General features: G+C 39.1%; 1 protein-coding gene across 2 annotated transcripts in view; it reads right to left on the bottom strand.

Annotated features, from left to right (window-relative positions):
- The window catches only part of SOS2 (SOS Ras/Rho guanine nucleotide exchange factor 2), a 79,543-nt gene extending 62,941 nt beyond the window's left edge, over positions 1 to 16,602 (bottom strand). For both annotated transcript variants that reach the window (XM_041758810.1, XM_041758812.1), the window contains exon 1: positions 16,389 to 16,602. In XM_041758810.1, the coding sequence (XP_041614744.1) occupies positions 16,389 to 16,475 (87 nt within the window). In that variant the 5' untranslated portion in view covers positions 16,476 to 16,602. The remainder of the gene's footprint in view (positions 1 to 16,388) is intronic.
- Positions 16,603 to 17,113: the final 511 nt, after the last annotated feature.

Raw genomic sequence — 17,113 nt, 5'->3', positions numbered from 1 at the left:
GTACAATAGGCATAAGGTCACCAGTTCAGACTAGAGAAACTGTCTCAAGATGAAATTGAAGGGTGCCTGGCTGGCTCAGTTGAAGAGCATGCAACTTTTTTTTTTTTTTTTTTTTTTTTAAGATTTATGTATTTTAGGGCAGCCCAGGTGGCTCAGCGGTTTAGTGCCGCCTTCAGCTCAGGGCGTGATCCTGGAGACCTGGGATCAAGTCCCACGTCGGGCTCCCTGCATGAGCCTGCTTCTCCCTCTGCCTGTGTCTCTGCCTCTCTCTCTCCCCTCTCTGTGTTTCTCATGAATAAATAAATAAAATCTTAAAAAAAAAAAAAGATTTATGTATTTTAGAGAGAGAGGGAGTGCATGAGCAGGAGGGGCATAAGGAGAAGGAATTCTAGAGCTGACTGTGCTGAGCATGGAGTCCCATGTGAGGCTTGATCTCACAAGCCTCAGATTACCACCGGAGCTGAAACCAACAATCAGATGCTGTTAAACCGACCATGCTACCCAGGCACCCTAGGCATGCAACTCTTGATCTTATCAGGGTCACAACTTCAAGCCCCACATTGAATGTACAGATTACTAAAATAAATAAATAAATAAATTTAAAAAAAGAGATGAAATTGATAGAGCATGTGATGGATCTAAAAATCTTAGGATATTTAGACAACTGGTAGAGAGAGCTTAAGCTTGAATTAGAAGGTACATAGAAAACTACACAAACAAGAAAACAAGACAATTATTAACTCCAGTAAAAGGCTAGGTAGAAAAAAAAAGTGGTTTATCTCCAACAGCATTAACAGTCATAACAACGTAAACTTTGAATATTGATCCAAACAAAACTATGATATAACCATGGCTTGGGGTGTGAGGCAGGAAGTATGCATATATGATAAGTTGTGTTTGGCTGGAGGGAGGAAATGTATATTTATATTAAAGAATATTAGGGGCTCTTGGGTTGCTCAATCAGTTAAGCATTGACTGTTGATTTCAGCTCAGGTTATGTTGTCGGGGTTGTGAGATCTAGCTGTGCTTCAGCTCAGCATGGAGTCGGCTTGAGGTTCTTTCCCTCTCCCTCTGTCCCTCCCCCTACTTGTGCACACTCTTGCTTTAAAATAGATAAAATCTTAAAAAAAAAAAAAAAAAGAATACTAAATCCTTATCTTCCATGGTAGGAAGTTAACAGATAATGGTCAAAACAGAAAAAAAAAAAAAAAAAAGTAAAAATAGCAATTTTTTCCCTTAGAGATACAGAATACTGAAATGAATCACTTTGGAAGTTAAAAGGAATTGTCTCTGGAAAGCAGAAAATTTTGTGAATGGGAGAAGGTACTGCTATTTTTTTTATAAGCCTTATAAAGTTACTTATATTTTTATTTGTGGGAATAATTTTGATAAAATACAAACTTACAAAGAAACATAATTTGAACTGGGGAAGTAGGGAAAAGAAGGATATATAAAACTAGAAATATCAAATACTACTTTTTAAAGAACTTTGGAAAAGAAGAGTTTAAAGGAAAGCAGTTAGAGATTTATAAAGGACCAATATCCAGAAAGCCAGGTTTTATATTTCTTTATAAACTCAAAACAGGTTGTAGGGAAACAAATATTTTCTCTTACATCCTGCACTTCTTTAACATGACAAGGAAACTTAATTACATCTTACCACAGATTTCTATTAGATTAATAGAATTAAGACTTTTTTAATTAAAAAAAAAAGCATTTATGTTGGAAGTTTAGCAGCGGCATTCACAAGGCTGTTTCTTATAACAACCTTCCATAAAAGCCAAGTGCGCCACTCAGTGAAACTACTGTGCATGAGAATTAAGATAATGTCTAACTGGGATGGTTTTTTTTTTCCTGTGATTATGATTTTAAGTAAATAGCCTACAAAGTAACTTTAACATTGAGCATCAAAATTTCTTTTTTTTTTTTTTTAGCATCAAAATTTCTTAAACCAAACCTCTTGAAGTAATTGCAAATATGAAAAGTCATAAAAACAAATATATAATGTTAAAATCCCACACATAAACACTAATAGGACATCAAGTTGACAATGAAAGGTAACCAACCATACTTTACACTTGCACAGTATTTACTATCTTACGCCCTAAGAGACAGTAAACATAAAATTACCACATCAGAACAAACTCACCTATTTCTGAAAGACTAGTCAGAAAAAGAGCAATTAAAATAATTTTCAGTCTTTAACAGTAGATTAACAAGTCAGACCTGTATTTTAGTTACAACATATTTTCAAATTGCCAGAAGGTATTTCCTTATACACACTGTAAGAAGAATAGTCATACTATATGTAGATCCATGCATAAACACATATAAAAACATTAAACTTTATATTTTCTATCCAGATAAACACTAGATTTGACATGTTTCAGAAATGTTATTTCCTAATTTATATTTTTCAGTTCTCCATATTCACAATCAAATAAAACTCTTGCTAGTGCATTTGTTTAATCAATTAACATTTGAGCTTTTGGTACAATGTAGAAATAAATCTCTTTGGCTACATAGTATGACATTTATTTATGCCAAATTATTCATTCCATTGCCAAGATTTTTGCAAGGATTCAAATATCTTAAACATCAATTAAGAATACTGGAAGTTTTTGTTGTCATAAAAGAATTAAAATTCCATTTAAAAAGAAAAAGCAACAAATTTCATTCTAAAAATATACACAAACAACTACAAAATATTGCTGACAGAAACTTCAAAAGACTTGAGTAAGGGCAGCCCGGGTGGCTCAGTGGCTTATCGCTGCCTTCAGCCCAGGGCCTGATCCTGGAGACCCAGGATCAAGTCCCAAGTCAGGCTCCTGCATGGAGCCTGCTTCTCCCTCTGCCTGTGTCTCTGCTTCTCTCTTTCTCTCTCTCCCCCTCCCTCCCTCTCTCTCTCTCTCTGCGTCTCTCATGAATAAATAAAGTCTTTTAAAAAAATAAATAAAAGACCTAAGTAAATAAAAAGATAAACTTTATGAGCTGAAGACTCATAATAATTATATAATACCATCAAGATGTCAATTCCTTTCAAATGATCTATAGATTCAACACAATCCCAATAAAAATTCCAGCAGGTTTTTGTGTAGTAATTGACATCCTGATCCAGCCACTCTTTGATTACCCAAGAAAAAAGGAAATATATATCCATACAAAGACTTGTACACAAATATTCACAGCATTTTTATTTGTAATAGTCAAGATCTGAAAACCAAATGTACATAAATAGGTGAAGAGATAAAAAGTGGTATATATCCGTACAATGGAATACTGCTGAGCAATTAAAAGGCATGAACTATTATGTGAAACAAAATAAATCTCAAAAATAATGCTGAGTGAAAGAAGTGAGACAAAAAAATAGTATATATTATATATATTAAAGAGTATATATTGTATGATTCCATTACTACGAAACTCTAGAAAAAGCAGATCAGTAATTGCTTGGGTATAAGAAATGGGAAGGAATGAGAGGGAGAATTAAAGAGAGTCAAGAGGAAATTACAGGGCTGAAGGATAATTTCAATATTTTTATTGTGATGGCTTCACTGATACATTTATATACATAAAAACTTACCAAATTGTATAAATATTTTCAGTTTATTACATCAGTTATACTCCCAATAAAGTTTACAAAAATAATATAAAAATATAATATTGTAGGTAGCAATTTTTTGAGTAGGGTGAATAACAAAAAATTGAAACCACAGCTGTATAACTATCAACTCTTCAGAAATATTTCTTATGCTTTTGGCTTCCTCCTATTTCCCCACCCTTTTATTTCTAATATACAGGTAACCTAGTACCATGCTTTGCATAAAGAAAGCACTCAGCAAATACTTGTTAAATAAATATATTCATGGTAGCAAACAGATTTCTTGGCCTCATTTAAATTTGGGGACTGGGAAAAATCGAGACCTCCATAAAATTTGCTTTTATTTCACGACATGTACCGAGAGACTCAGTTTTCCCATGTAACATTAAACATGAGGAGATTCACACTCTATGCTCCTCTATTCCCACTGTTTTTTATTATCCACTTTTTCACATAGATTCGGCACTCTTAATTAGGGGCTTTCTTGAGGGGTTTTCAATGTAAGTTTATTTAAAAAGGAGATAAGTATAGGCCAAGAATCTTACTCTATGTAGCTTAATAAGTATAGGCCAAGAATCTTACTCTATGTAGCTTAATATTAGGTGACAGTTTATCATAAAATAATCACAACAGGGGTGCTTGGACGGCTCAATTGGTTAAGTGTCTGCCTTGGGCTCAGGTCATGATCCCAGAGTCCTGGGATCAAAGCCCCACATCAGCAAACTCCTTGCTCAGCAGGGAGTCTGCTTCTCCCTCTCCCTCTGCTGTTCCCTCTGCTTGTGCTCTTTATCTCTGTCAAATAAATAAATAAAATCTTTAAAAAAAGTAATCACAACCTGTAGACAAGATTATTAATGAAAGCTAAAATTTTTGTCATTAAAGTTTTCCTTGAATGAAATGAAATGGCACATGACCTGTAAGTATTCTCATAGAGACAGGCCATTAACCTATAAAGCCAAGAAAGTGCAGGCTAGAGCAATGGTTCCTGACTAGTTTCTGTGGCAAAGCATTTGGAAGTCACAGAGCTCTTCGCAGAATATGAAAATATTACAATACATATATCATCATAGAGAGTACGAGTAATATTAGTAAAATGACTGTATAAAACTGAAAACTAAAAAAAAAACTAAAAAAACTAAAAACTAAAAACTAAAAAAAAAAAAAAAAAAACCCTGAAAACTATAGGCACTTGTTTGCAAGAAAAAACAAAAAGTATCATAAACTGTTTTTCCTATAAAACCTCTATATCTCGGGCAGCCCCGGTGGTGTAGCGGTTTGGCGCCGCCTGTAGCCCAGGGTGTGATCCTGGGGACCAGGGATCGAGTCCCGCATCGGGCTCCTTGCATGGAGCCTGCTTCTCCCTCTGCCTGTGTCTCTGCGCCTCTCTCTCTCTGTGTGTCTCTCACGAATAAATAAAGTCTTTTAAAAAAAATAAATAAATAAACTAGTTACCGACTGGTGGAAAGTTTTCTTTAAAAAAATAATAAAATAAATAAATAAATAAATAAATTTAAAATAAAAAAAAAACAAATTTAAAAGGGGATCCCTGGGTGGCGCAGCGGTTTGGCGCCTGCCTTTGGCCCAGGGCGCGATCCTGGAGACCCAGGATCAAATCCCACATCGGGCTCCCAGTGCATGGAGCCTGCTTCTCCCTCCGCCTGTGTCTCTGCCTCTCTCTCTCTCTCTGTGACTATCATAAAAAAAAAAAAAAAAAAAAAAAAAAAAAACTCTATATCTCATTAGTTTTACAATCTTCCATTACTCACTAGCAAGTAAACAGCACCAGGAACCACACCACAGACAAGAAAAACTTATGAGTAAAAAAATAAAATTGAAATTGAAAAACATTAATATTGGCTTTTTCCCCCTATGAACTAGGAAAAGATCACTATTCTAAATATACTTTATTCAAAGTTTAAGACTCCCTGGGCCAAATACCCACTTCCTTCATTATACCACCAAAACTACCATATCTACTTTCTCTTAAAGAAGATCTACCACAGGGGCACCTGGGTAGCTCAATTAAGTGTCTGACTCTTGATTATCAGCTCAGGTCATGATCTCAGGGTCATGGGCCTGAGCCCCATGTCTAGCTCCCCACCTAGTGGGGAGTCTGCTTAAGATTCTTTCTCTCTCTCCCTCTGCCCTTCCCACCACCCCTGTTCTCTTTCTCAAATAAAGAAATGGTTTAAAGAAAAAGATAATCTGCCCGACAAGGTACCTGCACTCAAGGAGAAAACAGGCTCTTTCTTATCTCTTCTTCCCAACTGCCCTCCTCCTACCTTACTGAAGAAGGGCAGATCTATTACTTACTCTGATCTCACTAGGGTATGCTGCCCTGGGGTGCAATAAAAAATACGTAATAAAAAAAAATTAAAAAAAAAATACGTAATAAATTCTAGGACACTGAACAAAGAGACAACTACAAATATTTTTCATTTAAGTACCTTGCTTCTTCAATCCCGTAGCCTATCAAACAACAACAAAACAACAACAACAACAAGAAAAAACCCACCACAGCCTTACTAAGGAGAAAAACTTATGGAAACAAAAGAAAGCATCTTTAAGAAATAGTAAAAAGTAACATTACCTTCTTTCACTCAAGAGAAAAAATTAAAAGCAAGTTTTCACACCTTAACTATTTTTCTATCTTACAATTAGAATTCAGAAGTGGGATGTTTGGCATGTAACATGTATTAACACATTCATTTGAACTGAAAAATTAAGTCAGACCTTGTCTCAAAGAAGATAAATGATGATGAGGGTGGCTGGCTTGACAACAAAACTTACCAATTTGGTTATGTGGTGGATACTTTACATTAAATGGATAAGCAGAGTAGGCAGAATCCTAAGTTGCCCCTAGGATTCCCACCCCTTGATATACATGCTCTGTGTACTCCTCTGGAGTGTGGACAGGATCTGTGAATATGATGGGATATCATTCCTATGATCAAGTTACCATAGAAGGTGAAAGTGACTAAGGTCCCTAATCGGTTGACTTTGAATTAATCAAGATTGTCACCCTAGTTAGGCCTGACCCAAATGAGTCCTTTAAAAGATGATCTAAAAGAATGAGCTAAGAAACAGCAGCAGATGCATTCCTCCTGGCCTTGAAGAAGCAAACTGACATGTTACAGCAGCCTCTAGGAGCTGAAGGCCTCAGACATACAACCGCAAGGAAATGAATTCTGCCAATAACTCCATGAGCTTGGAAGAGGACCCCATGCCTCAGAGAAGATGGCAGCACCAGCCAAAACTTTGATGGAGACCCCAACAGAGAACCTAGCTAAACTGTACCTAGACTTTTAACTTACAGAAACTGAGCCAAATTCGTGTTGTAATAAGCCGCTAAAGTTTGTAATAATTTGTTAAGCAGCAACAGAAAACAAATACAATGAACTAGAGATATGGCTCCAAGGATTCAATGAAAATATGTCTAAAGAACATGATAAGGTAAAATACATGTTATTAATAAATATCATCATAGTGAAGTATACTAAAGCTAACACTATTTTCATTTTCCCAAACTTTCTTTGATATGTTGGACTAAACAACGCATCTTTAGGCAAAAAAAAAGTAACAGTTATAATTACTAATCTTTGGGCATGTCCTGGAAAAGCTAGAAAATGAAAAAATTAATAGCTTTAAAGACAGGCAACAAATCATTCTGCAAGTCAGGTGGTTTCCAATTTTTTACCTTAAACAAAATTGCAGAAGAACTTAAATGAGCTACTGGCTTACATATCATTAAGACTAACTTTTTGATAGACAACAATATGATTTTGGGGGGACACCTGGGTGGCTCAGTGATTGAGCATCTGTCTGCCTTTGGCTCAGCGCATGATCCCGGGGTCCGGGATTGAATCCCACCCACATCAGGCTCCCCTCAGGCAGCCTGCTTCTCCCTCTGCCTATGTCTTTGCCTCGCTCTGTGCCTCTCATGAAAAAAAATCTTTAAATATATATATAGAGAGAGGCATATAATTTTAAAGAAGTTTTAAAAATGAGCTTGAGGGATGCCCAGTGGCTCAGCGACTGAGTGCCTGCCTTCTGCCCAGGGTGTGATCCTGGAGTCCCAGGATCAAGTCCCACATCAGGCTCCCTGCATCGAGCCTGCTTCTGTCTCTGCCTGTGTCTCTGCCTCTTTCCCTGTGTCTCTCATGAATAAATAAATAAAATTTTTAAAAATAAAAAAATTAAAAATAACCTTGAGTGCTTTAAATTTTTCTTCTATTTATGTTAACGATTGTTCTCAGGGCTTATATCTAAAGAAATGGGAAACAAGAATAGAACTGATGCTGAACTGTGATTCACTCCTGCAAGACCCTATCTCATTCTAGCAATAATAGTCACCCATGAAACATGAACTAATTTAAAACCAACGCAAACAACCACATAGATGTCATTGAACAATCCATATTCAATAAAGCTTTCTAAGTACTAATTTTCCAAAATCCATGACTTTGAATTAATCAAGATTGCCACCCTAGTTAGGCCTGACCCAAATGAGTCCTTTAAAAGATGATCTAAAAGAATGAGCTAAGAAACAGCAGCAGATGCATTCCTCCTGGCCTTGAAGAAGCAAGGTTTTTTGACCAACTATGTCCTAATAGCAATTCAGCCTAAAAGAAATATATATATTTTTAAGATTGTATTCATGTATTTGAGAGTGAGAAGAGAGAGAGCAGGAGTGGGGGTAGGGGAGGGAAGAGTAGAGGGAGAGGGACAAGTGGGCTCCCTGCTCAGCAGGGGTTTGGTCTCAAGACCCCAGGATCACAGCCCAAGCAGAAGGCAGATGCTTAACCAATGGAGCCACCTAGGCACTGCAGTAGAAAAATTTCAATGCTTCATAGTCACTGAAGAGATTTTTAAAAATTCAAAAAGCAGACATTTTTGTTGTTGAGGAAAGTGTAAGTATAATGGAAGGATCAAAGACTCTTAAGTATAAACATACTGTTTTAGAATTATGCAGAGGAAATAGAATGAAAAGGTCACAGAGAATAAAGTATAATGTAAAATTTCCAACTGTTAAAAAAAAAAGCACTTTGTCCCATTTGCAACGACGTGAAGGAAGCTAGCAAGTATAATGCAAAGTGAAACAAGTCAGAGAAAGACAAATATATGATTTCACTCACATGTGGAATTTAACATAAAACAAATGAGCAGAGGGGAAAAATTTGGAGAGAGAGAAACACCAAGAAACACATAATTAAGAATAACAGAGAACAAAGTGACGGTTACCAGAGGGGAGGAAGATGGAGGTTTGAGTAAAATAGATGAGGATTAAGGAGGGCACTTGTCATGAGCACCAGATGATGTATGGAATTGTTGAATCACTATATTGAATACCTGACACTAATATAACACTGTATGTTAACTGGAATTAAAATTTAAAAAAATTTTTCAAAAGCACTTTGTCATGTATAAAGGATCAATGGTGGATATCAACATGTTATGGTACTTAGATTTCACTGGATATATTTAAAAGGCTGATGGAGGGGCACCTGGGTAGCTTAGCGGTTGAGCGTCTGTCTGACTGCCTTTAGCTCAGGGCGTGATCTCGGGGTCCTGGGATCCAGTCCCACATCCAGCTCCCCGCAGGGAGCCTGCTTCTCCCTCTGCCTATCTCTCTGCCTCTCTCTGTGTCTCTCATGATTAAATAAATAAATAAATAAATAAATAAAGAACTTTTATTTTAAAATATCAGTATTAGGAACACATATAAAATTATACTGCCACTATCTGAATTTGAAGATGAAAATTTTTAGATGTCAACATAAAAACGTGCAATTAAAAAATTCTTTGGGAGATACATAACAATAAACTAAAGAAAAAAAAACTCTCTAATTTAGGAGAAAAAAATCAAGACTCAATGTTGATTAGATTTGAGCCTCATGTGAGATGGAAGACAGGATGATGACCAGATTTCTGGGTTCAAAACTGAGTATATCATTTATACTGGAGGTTTTAGAAAGTGATAATAAGCTTGGATTGGGTTTTATGGTAAACATCTATATAGGAATGTCCAGGAAGCAAGGGATGCAGTAGTTTTAAATAGGCTCCAAGAAGAGTCCTCTTTAAATGATGTTTGTCTTGGGGATCCCTGGGTGGCTCAGCAGTTTAGCGCCTGCCTTTGGCCCAGGGCATGATCCAGGAGTCCTGGGATTGAGTCCCACATCAGGCTCCCTACATGGAGCCTGCTTCTCCCTCTGCCTATGTCTCTGTCTCTCTCTGTGTCTCTTATAATTAAAATATTTAAAAAATAATAATAAATGATGTTTGTCTGAAAATGAAGGAGGTACAGGGACATAATCTCTGGGGTGGTTGTTCTAGGCAGAAGAAACAGCAAGTACAAAAACCCTGAGATTAGAATACATCTACACATTAAAATGTGTCTGCAGATACAAGGAAGCCACTGTGGGGAAGGAACACAACAAAAAAGGGACAGAAGTAAATGAAGTCAGAGACGGAAAAGTAAGGGGCAGCAGTGGAGTGCAGTAACCTATTGAGAGGACTTAGACTTTTATTCTGAGAAGCAATGAGAGTTGTGAACAAAGAAATGAAAAGATCTCACTTATTTCTGCTGTGTTGAGAAAAGACTGAATGGGGGCAAGGGCAGAAGAGCCAAGACCATGTACAGGTTATTTTAACACTCGAAGAGATTAATGATGGTTTGGTCCCAGGTGGTAAAAGTGGAAGAGTAAGAAACAATGGTTGAGTATACACCTACAGTTTCTGAAGTAAAGCTAAACAGATTTAGACAGATTAGGAAGACAAGATTCAAGAATAGCTCCAGATTTTTATTTGGAGTAATGAGAAGGACAAAGTAGTTAGCCATTTACTGATACAGGAAACACTACATAAGGAGCAGGTTTTGTGGGGAAGAGAAGGAGCTCAGAATTGGTTGAGATTCCTATCACACACCTATGTGGAAGTCATCCAGAAAGAAGTTGGTTATCCAAACACAGGAAAGAGGACTGAGCCAAAAATAAAAATATGGAAATCATCAGATACAGATGACATGTGAAGCCACGAGGCTGGATGGGATCTATGAGTGACCGTAAGTAGAAATTAAAGTCCAAAAACCGCCCCTCTGGGGAAGTCAGGATGATGTAGTTTGGGTAGATGAGGAGGAGGACCTAAAAGGAATAGCCAGAGAGAGAAAGCCTGCAGAGGCTGGTATCCTGGAAGCCAAACAAGGAAAGGGTTTCAAGAAAGAATAGTTCAACTGCCAAATGCTTCTAATGGGTTATTTTAAAAAGAATTATAAAGTGCTATAGAAGAGGTAATGTTTTAGTTTACAAACTGATTTAGTGAAGAAAACAGGAAGAATGAAAACTTTACTTAGAAGAGAATACTAGGGAAAAAAAGAGAATACTAGTATTCATATCTAGATCTAGATGCTATTTTCATTGTTTTGCTTCATCTCCACACATTAAAATGTGAAGTGTATAACACATTACATATTTCAAAGGCTTTCTACTATCATATGTTCTTATGTGAAAGAAGAAAAGAGTTTTAGGTTGTTAATTTTTAACGTGACTACATGAGATAATGCTAAATCCATTAGTTCCATTAAAATTCCTTCCTGATTCAAATATGCAGGCTAACAGAGGATATAATCAAACTACTGTTCCCTTGAAAGAGAGGCCATGGTTAATATAAAAGACATATACTTGATTTATGTCAAGTGGTAACACAGGTAATGCTTTGGGTAGTCAGCATAAAACACTTTAATGGAATATTATTGCTCCAAATATACCATACCAAAATTAAACTGAAAATAGAGGGCGACTACTAAATCATGGCTGACAGGGAGCTAAATGCAGCAAGTTAAAATGCGTTCCTAATGCTCATCCAGTTCTGGCTGAACCCCTTGGGTCAGTTTGGGTCATTATTAGTTTGGAACAATTCCAAATGACTCGCTGGAGTTCTACTGTTATATTCAGTGGCTTTAGGAAATCCAGGACAGGCCTGACGTCACATACACAAAAATCATAGGATATCCTAGTCATTTCTAGCTTTTGGTTGGAGTGATCTTTTAAAAAAGCAATTTTGATCAAGTTAATCTAGTTATTTTGTTACATAAATAATACTACAAGGTTCTTATTCTCAGGTAGAAACCTTAACCTGGTCTACCAACTAGCCTCTTCTTTTCACTTTGTCTTAGTTTTTTAAAACCAATCAAAATTTCTCTCAGCCTCAAATCCTTTCTTACCTCCCCTTTGTCTTGTTAATTCCTATTGATCTTTCAGATAATAGTCCTTTATTGTCTGTCCTTCCCAGGCCTATCCCACAGAGACATTTAGAATGGAAGCTTTATGAGAGCAGGGGTCTCACTACAATCTCAGTATCAAGAGTAGTGCAGGACACCCAGGAGGCATTCAATAAATACTTAAACATATCCTCCAGAACTCGGCACAAGTGTTACTTCCCTAGAGAAGTCTTCCTTGAACCTCTGATGTCAGTGACACCAATTTTATTTTCTCAAAGCAACCTATCCTTTTCCTCTGGGTCCACAAAGATCCAGAGTAGTCTTTTAAAATGGTTCCAAGACACCGTAGTACAAAGGCAGAAACACTAAAATCTTTCAGAGTTCACAAAAACATTTTTTTAAAGATTTTATTTATTCATGAGAGAGAGAGAGAGAGAGAGAGAGAGGTAGAGACACAGGCAGAGGGAGAAGCAGGCTCCACGCAGGGAGCCTTGATGTGGGACTTGATCCCGGGACTCCAGGATCAAGCCCTGGGCTGAAGGCAGGCACTAAACCACTGAGCCACCCAGGGATCCCCACACAAAAACGTTTCTAAACCAAAACCTCCTATCCTCTTCTTCCTTCCCATAGACTGCTATTTAATTAACTCAGACATTGTCTCATACCTCTTACATTTTAGACAGATATGTAAAGGCAAACTGTAATGTTTGGGACTGGGAGTTCATATTTAACCTGAATTAGAGTCAGGAACAAAGTAATTCAATCAATCCTTTCTAAGTCTCATGACATTTGTAACTACAGATAGAAAAACAAAAGACATTTTCTTTTCCACAATTAGCCTGGTGAAGAACACCTGACAGAAAAGGCATCTACAAGGAAGTATCAGGAACTAAAAAAAACTTTAAGGCATGCTTCCCATATGTAGAACGCTTACACTGATTTTTTTCAGCATATAATCAATATACATACACAAAGTACCAAAGGCATTTCAAAGACACAGATAATAAGCTGCATTTACAAGTATATCCCCACGCTTTTTTTCCTCCCAAGTAATACAATAATTTCAATGTTCTTGGGGAGTAGTGGTAAAGGCATTTATGTTTCTGGCTCTTTTAAGGAAGATACATAATTTAGCAGTAATGTTAACAATCCATGTATTATCTATTAGTAATGTCATTTCCCTCTGCTTTACCCTTTGTAGTTTATGTATTTAAATGCTCTACCTAAAGTTGTTTTAAAAGTTAAAAAAAAAAGTTAAATAAAAACAAAACAAAAAGTTAAGGAACACATTTCTATTTCCAAAATTATTTTTCCATAAATCTATTATGTTTGTGTTTCTATGTAGTGAAATAAATATTTAATGTTGGTTTAAAAAAATTCCCCGTATTTTCGGGGTCAACAACAGTGATTTCACCATATAACCTGATTTTCATAAAAATTAGCCAAAACTTGAAAATAAGCAAAGGAGATTACAGGTGTTTTTCAGTACAATGCTGTGCTCAAACCTCTGAATACACTCTACGGACTGGACTATTTTGCAAATCTGTAAGATTAACATTGAGATTTTTGTCTGGTACAGATACAAATAATTTCAAATCGGTGGAAAAGACAATCCAAAACTTACTGTTTATATTCCTACAGGATATTAACTAATTTTGTATCTAACCCAGCAATCCTATCTTAATATTACTTTATTAAATTGCCTATAAATACTTACCTCCTACAATTTTCATATAGTGCCCTTATTAAGTAATAAGTTGAATCAAAATCATGGACACACGTTCATTTCTATTTGTGTGAGTCATGATTTTAGCTTTCAGAAAATTATACTTTAAGTTTTAGAGGTTTCACCAAGATGCCCAAGTAGAATCGGATAGAACCAATTAAACTATATTGCTCTTTTCACACACACATATATTCATTATGTAACTCTGAGCTCCTAATTGCTATCTATCTCATTTATAAAACCAAAACCAAAAAGTTTAAAATCTTCAGTGTAGATGGTAAACACCTTTAGAGCAGGTCCCCTGCTTTTATGTATCTTTGTAATCTTAGTTCCAGCATGGTGCCTACTGCTTAAGATGTGTTCAACAAATGTTAATGTCAATTATACTTCAATTAAAAAATACAAGGATAAAAGTAAAGTTCAAGAAAAAAGAAAAAAAAAAAGCTAAATGAAGTGTCCCACATGTTCAATGGAGGAAAGAGCCAACTGGAGGAGAAAAAACCCTAGTAGTCCAATAGAGTCCAATGCAGTCTACTCTACTACTACTAATCTCAGTAGTCTTTGAAATTGTTAGCTGGAAGAAGGAAGCAAGCCAAGTTCTACATGCTTTGAATGTAAAGACAGAGCCTTTCTACAAATGGCGGGATTTTTCATTGTACTAAGGTATGGCTGGCAGGTACATTCCAGAATGTAACACATCCTACAAAGGAAGAGTGAACCTTGAGCTCCTTATGAGCAATAACTCTTAGCAGGCACCATAAACCTACGTGTTGCAATACCACAAATACCCAAATGCTACAAAAGTGGACATAATCCAAATTACTAACACCAAAAATTTTCCAAAAATATGAAAAATGTCTTCCATAGCAATATATCTCAATTCTATAACAGTAAATTAATGAATAGAAGTTGTTTTCTGAATTCATTTCATCACAAAGGACCAAATTTTCTTAGATGTATTCCATAAGCAAAGGATCTACGAGAACTGTGGTACAAGACAATACAGATCTGTAAGACACCTGAGCTCCAGATAAAGGAGCACAGCATAAAATGCAAATTAACAGTCTCAAAGCAATGGACTAGGATGTTTGTTCTGGCTTTGTTGTCAGCCTAATCTGAAGAAGTAAATCTGTCTCTGTTCATGGGGGGATTATTAGGGTCAAAGCTACCCAATGAATAAATTATGCAACACACATTCAAATACTATTTGCTACCAGAAAGTACCAATAGGTAGATACCTGCATCACACTGCCAACAATACATGCCTACCACCTTCTGCTGAGTGCAATTACTCACATCAGAGTCCATTACTATCTAAGCATATCCCCTTTTACTTTTCAGCTCAGGCTGGTGTTCATTATCACTACTCAGCACGCTTCCATTTCTTTCCCTCTCCTTGTAGAATCAGGCTGCCCATGGAAGTAAAGTCAATTAACTTCAACACCTAGTATGCCAGTGAAATGAAAACTGCCCCTAGTTACCTCCACCAAGGTATGAAAAGGCACGACTTTGGGAGGCCCGGGTGGCCCAGCGGTTTAGCGCCACCTTTGGCCCAGGGCCTGATCCTGGAGACCCAGGATCGAGTCCCACCTCAGGCTCCCTGCATGGAGCCTGCTTCTCCCTCTGCCTTGTGTCTCTGCCTCTCTCTGTCTCTCATTAATAAGTAAATAAAATCTTTTAAAAAAAGAAAGAAAGAAAAGGTATGACTTGGTGTTTGGCCCAAGGGAGGCAGTATCTCCTTGCGAGAATTATGAAAACAATGGAAAATCTGAAACTCTGAATGAGGAAAATGTTCTTACCTTTAAAATATACTTCTTCCTTTCACTTATAGAAATTATACGAAGATTTATTTTCAAGTTCAGTCTTTTAAATTAATGTTTATTTTTTATTACTTTAAAATTTATTCTTGGATATTCTGCACAGAATGCAGACATACTAACCCCTTTGCATCAATGGCAATGGAAGCCCATGTTAAGCAGGATTGATGTCTAATCCTTCAGTCTCTAAATTTGTCTTGACCTCATAATAAGGTTTATTATAAAAATAATAGTATGGTTATTATCTAAATTCACAAATGAAGACTCATCTCCAGGAGAGATGCACCCAGGGGATACACCCAAACTCGAAAGGTTGATTTTTTAAAATGGGGTGCGTTTTTGCCTCCTTAAGATATTTCAAGTTCTAAAGTGCACCCACTGAAGAAACACCAAATTTTTTAAATCTCTTGTAAACAAGTAGGACACCTTTCGCAGGAAGTGAGGAAGCACTTTAAATTTCCCTCAAGAATTGTAAAACGAGTGTGTGTATTAGGGCTCCCTGACATTTCACACGTGAAACACATGGAGCGTACGAAAAAGTACTGCCTCGTCAGTGGACGCTCTTGACAAGCCAAGTGCCTAAAGGAACACCCCCAAAGTGCCTGATTAAAAGTAATTACCGGGCCTGGATATGAACTTTTGTTTCAGAAACTGTGTAAACACCAGCGAGACTTTCTCTTGCCCTAATCCAGCCTGAGGACAACAAATTGGCCAACGGCGGAAGTTGCCTGACGAAACGACTGCAACATGAAATCCATTTTTACGATCATAACAAAACCTTCCTTCCGGGGCCAGGCAAAAACTTGGGAAAACGTCCTTTTGGATGCAACAGGCAATTCGGAGCCCCCCAGAGCCAGCCCCTGAGCAATGGCTCGGCCCGCGGGACCCGAGCACTGGGAGAACGCGCAGCTCCCCGTTAGAAGCCCGCGGGGGCCCGGGCCCGGCACCCCCACCCCCCACCCCCCACCCCCCGCCGCCGCCCGGCTCAGCCGACGCAGCCCCCGCGGCCGCCCGGACGCCAGCACTGACCTTCCGCAGGGCCGAGACCAGCAGTCCCCGCCATTTCGGACTGTTCTCTTCGCTGAAGAACTCGTACAGCTGCGGCGCCTGCTGCATGGCCCCGGCTGCAGCGCCTCCGCATCGGGGGCGGCCCGCGGACCGAGCTGGGCCGGGCGGGCGGCCTGACAGGCAGGGAGCGGGCCGCCTCGCCTCGCCTCGCCTCGCCTCGCCGGCCGCCGCCGCCTCCCGCCCGGGCCGCAGCTCCGGCCGAGGCGGCTCGGGGGCGGCGCCGGCGGGCGGGCGCTCCGGGGGCGGTTTCCTCGGCCCCGGCGGCCTCGCCTCGCGCGGCGTCCGCGGAGGAAGCGCGGCGGCCCGAGGGCCCGGGCGACCCCCAGCTGCGACCGAGACGGTGGCCTCCTTTCCCGGCGGCGCTGGCCCGCTCCTCGGGCGGCTCCTCCTCCTTTGTCTGGGTTCGCCACCCGGCGCGGGGCACTGCTGACCTCGCCCCCGCCCCGACTCCCGCTACGGCTGCGGCCGGCGGCGGCGGCGGCGGCGGCGGCAGCTCGTCTCCTCACCGCCTCATCCCCGCCCTCCCAACAGGCAGCGCCGCCCGGCCCGCCCGAGTCACCTCCAGAGGGCCCTGGGGACCGAGCGGGCGTGCGCTTCGGGCGGGCGAGCCCCACTCCCGCGCACAGCGCTGGCGGCCGCCGTCGGCCCTGCGGCAGCCGCGCACAGCGCCCGGGGGCAGCCGCCGC

This window comes from Vulpes lagopus, chromosome 6 (genome assembly GCF_018345385.1).
Source record: "Vulpes lagopus strain Blue_001 chromosome 6, ASM1834538v1, whole genome shotgun sequence".
NCBI lineage: Eukaryota > Metazoa > Chordata > Mammalia > Carnivora > Canidae > Vulpes > Vulpes lagopus.
This window is presented reverse-complemented; position numbering and strand designations above follow the sequence as displayed.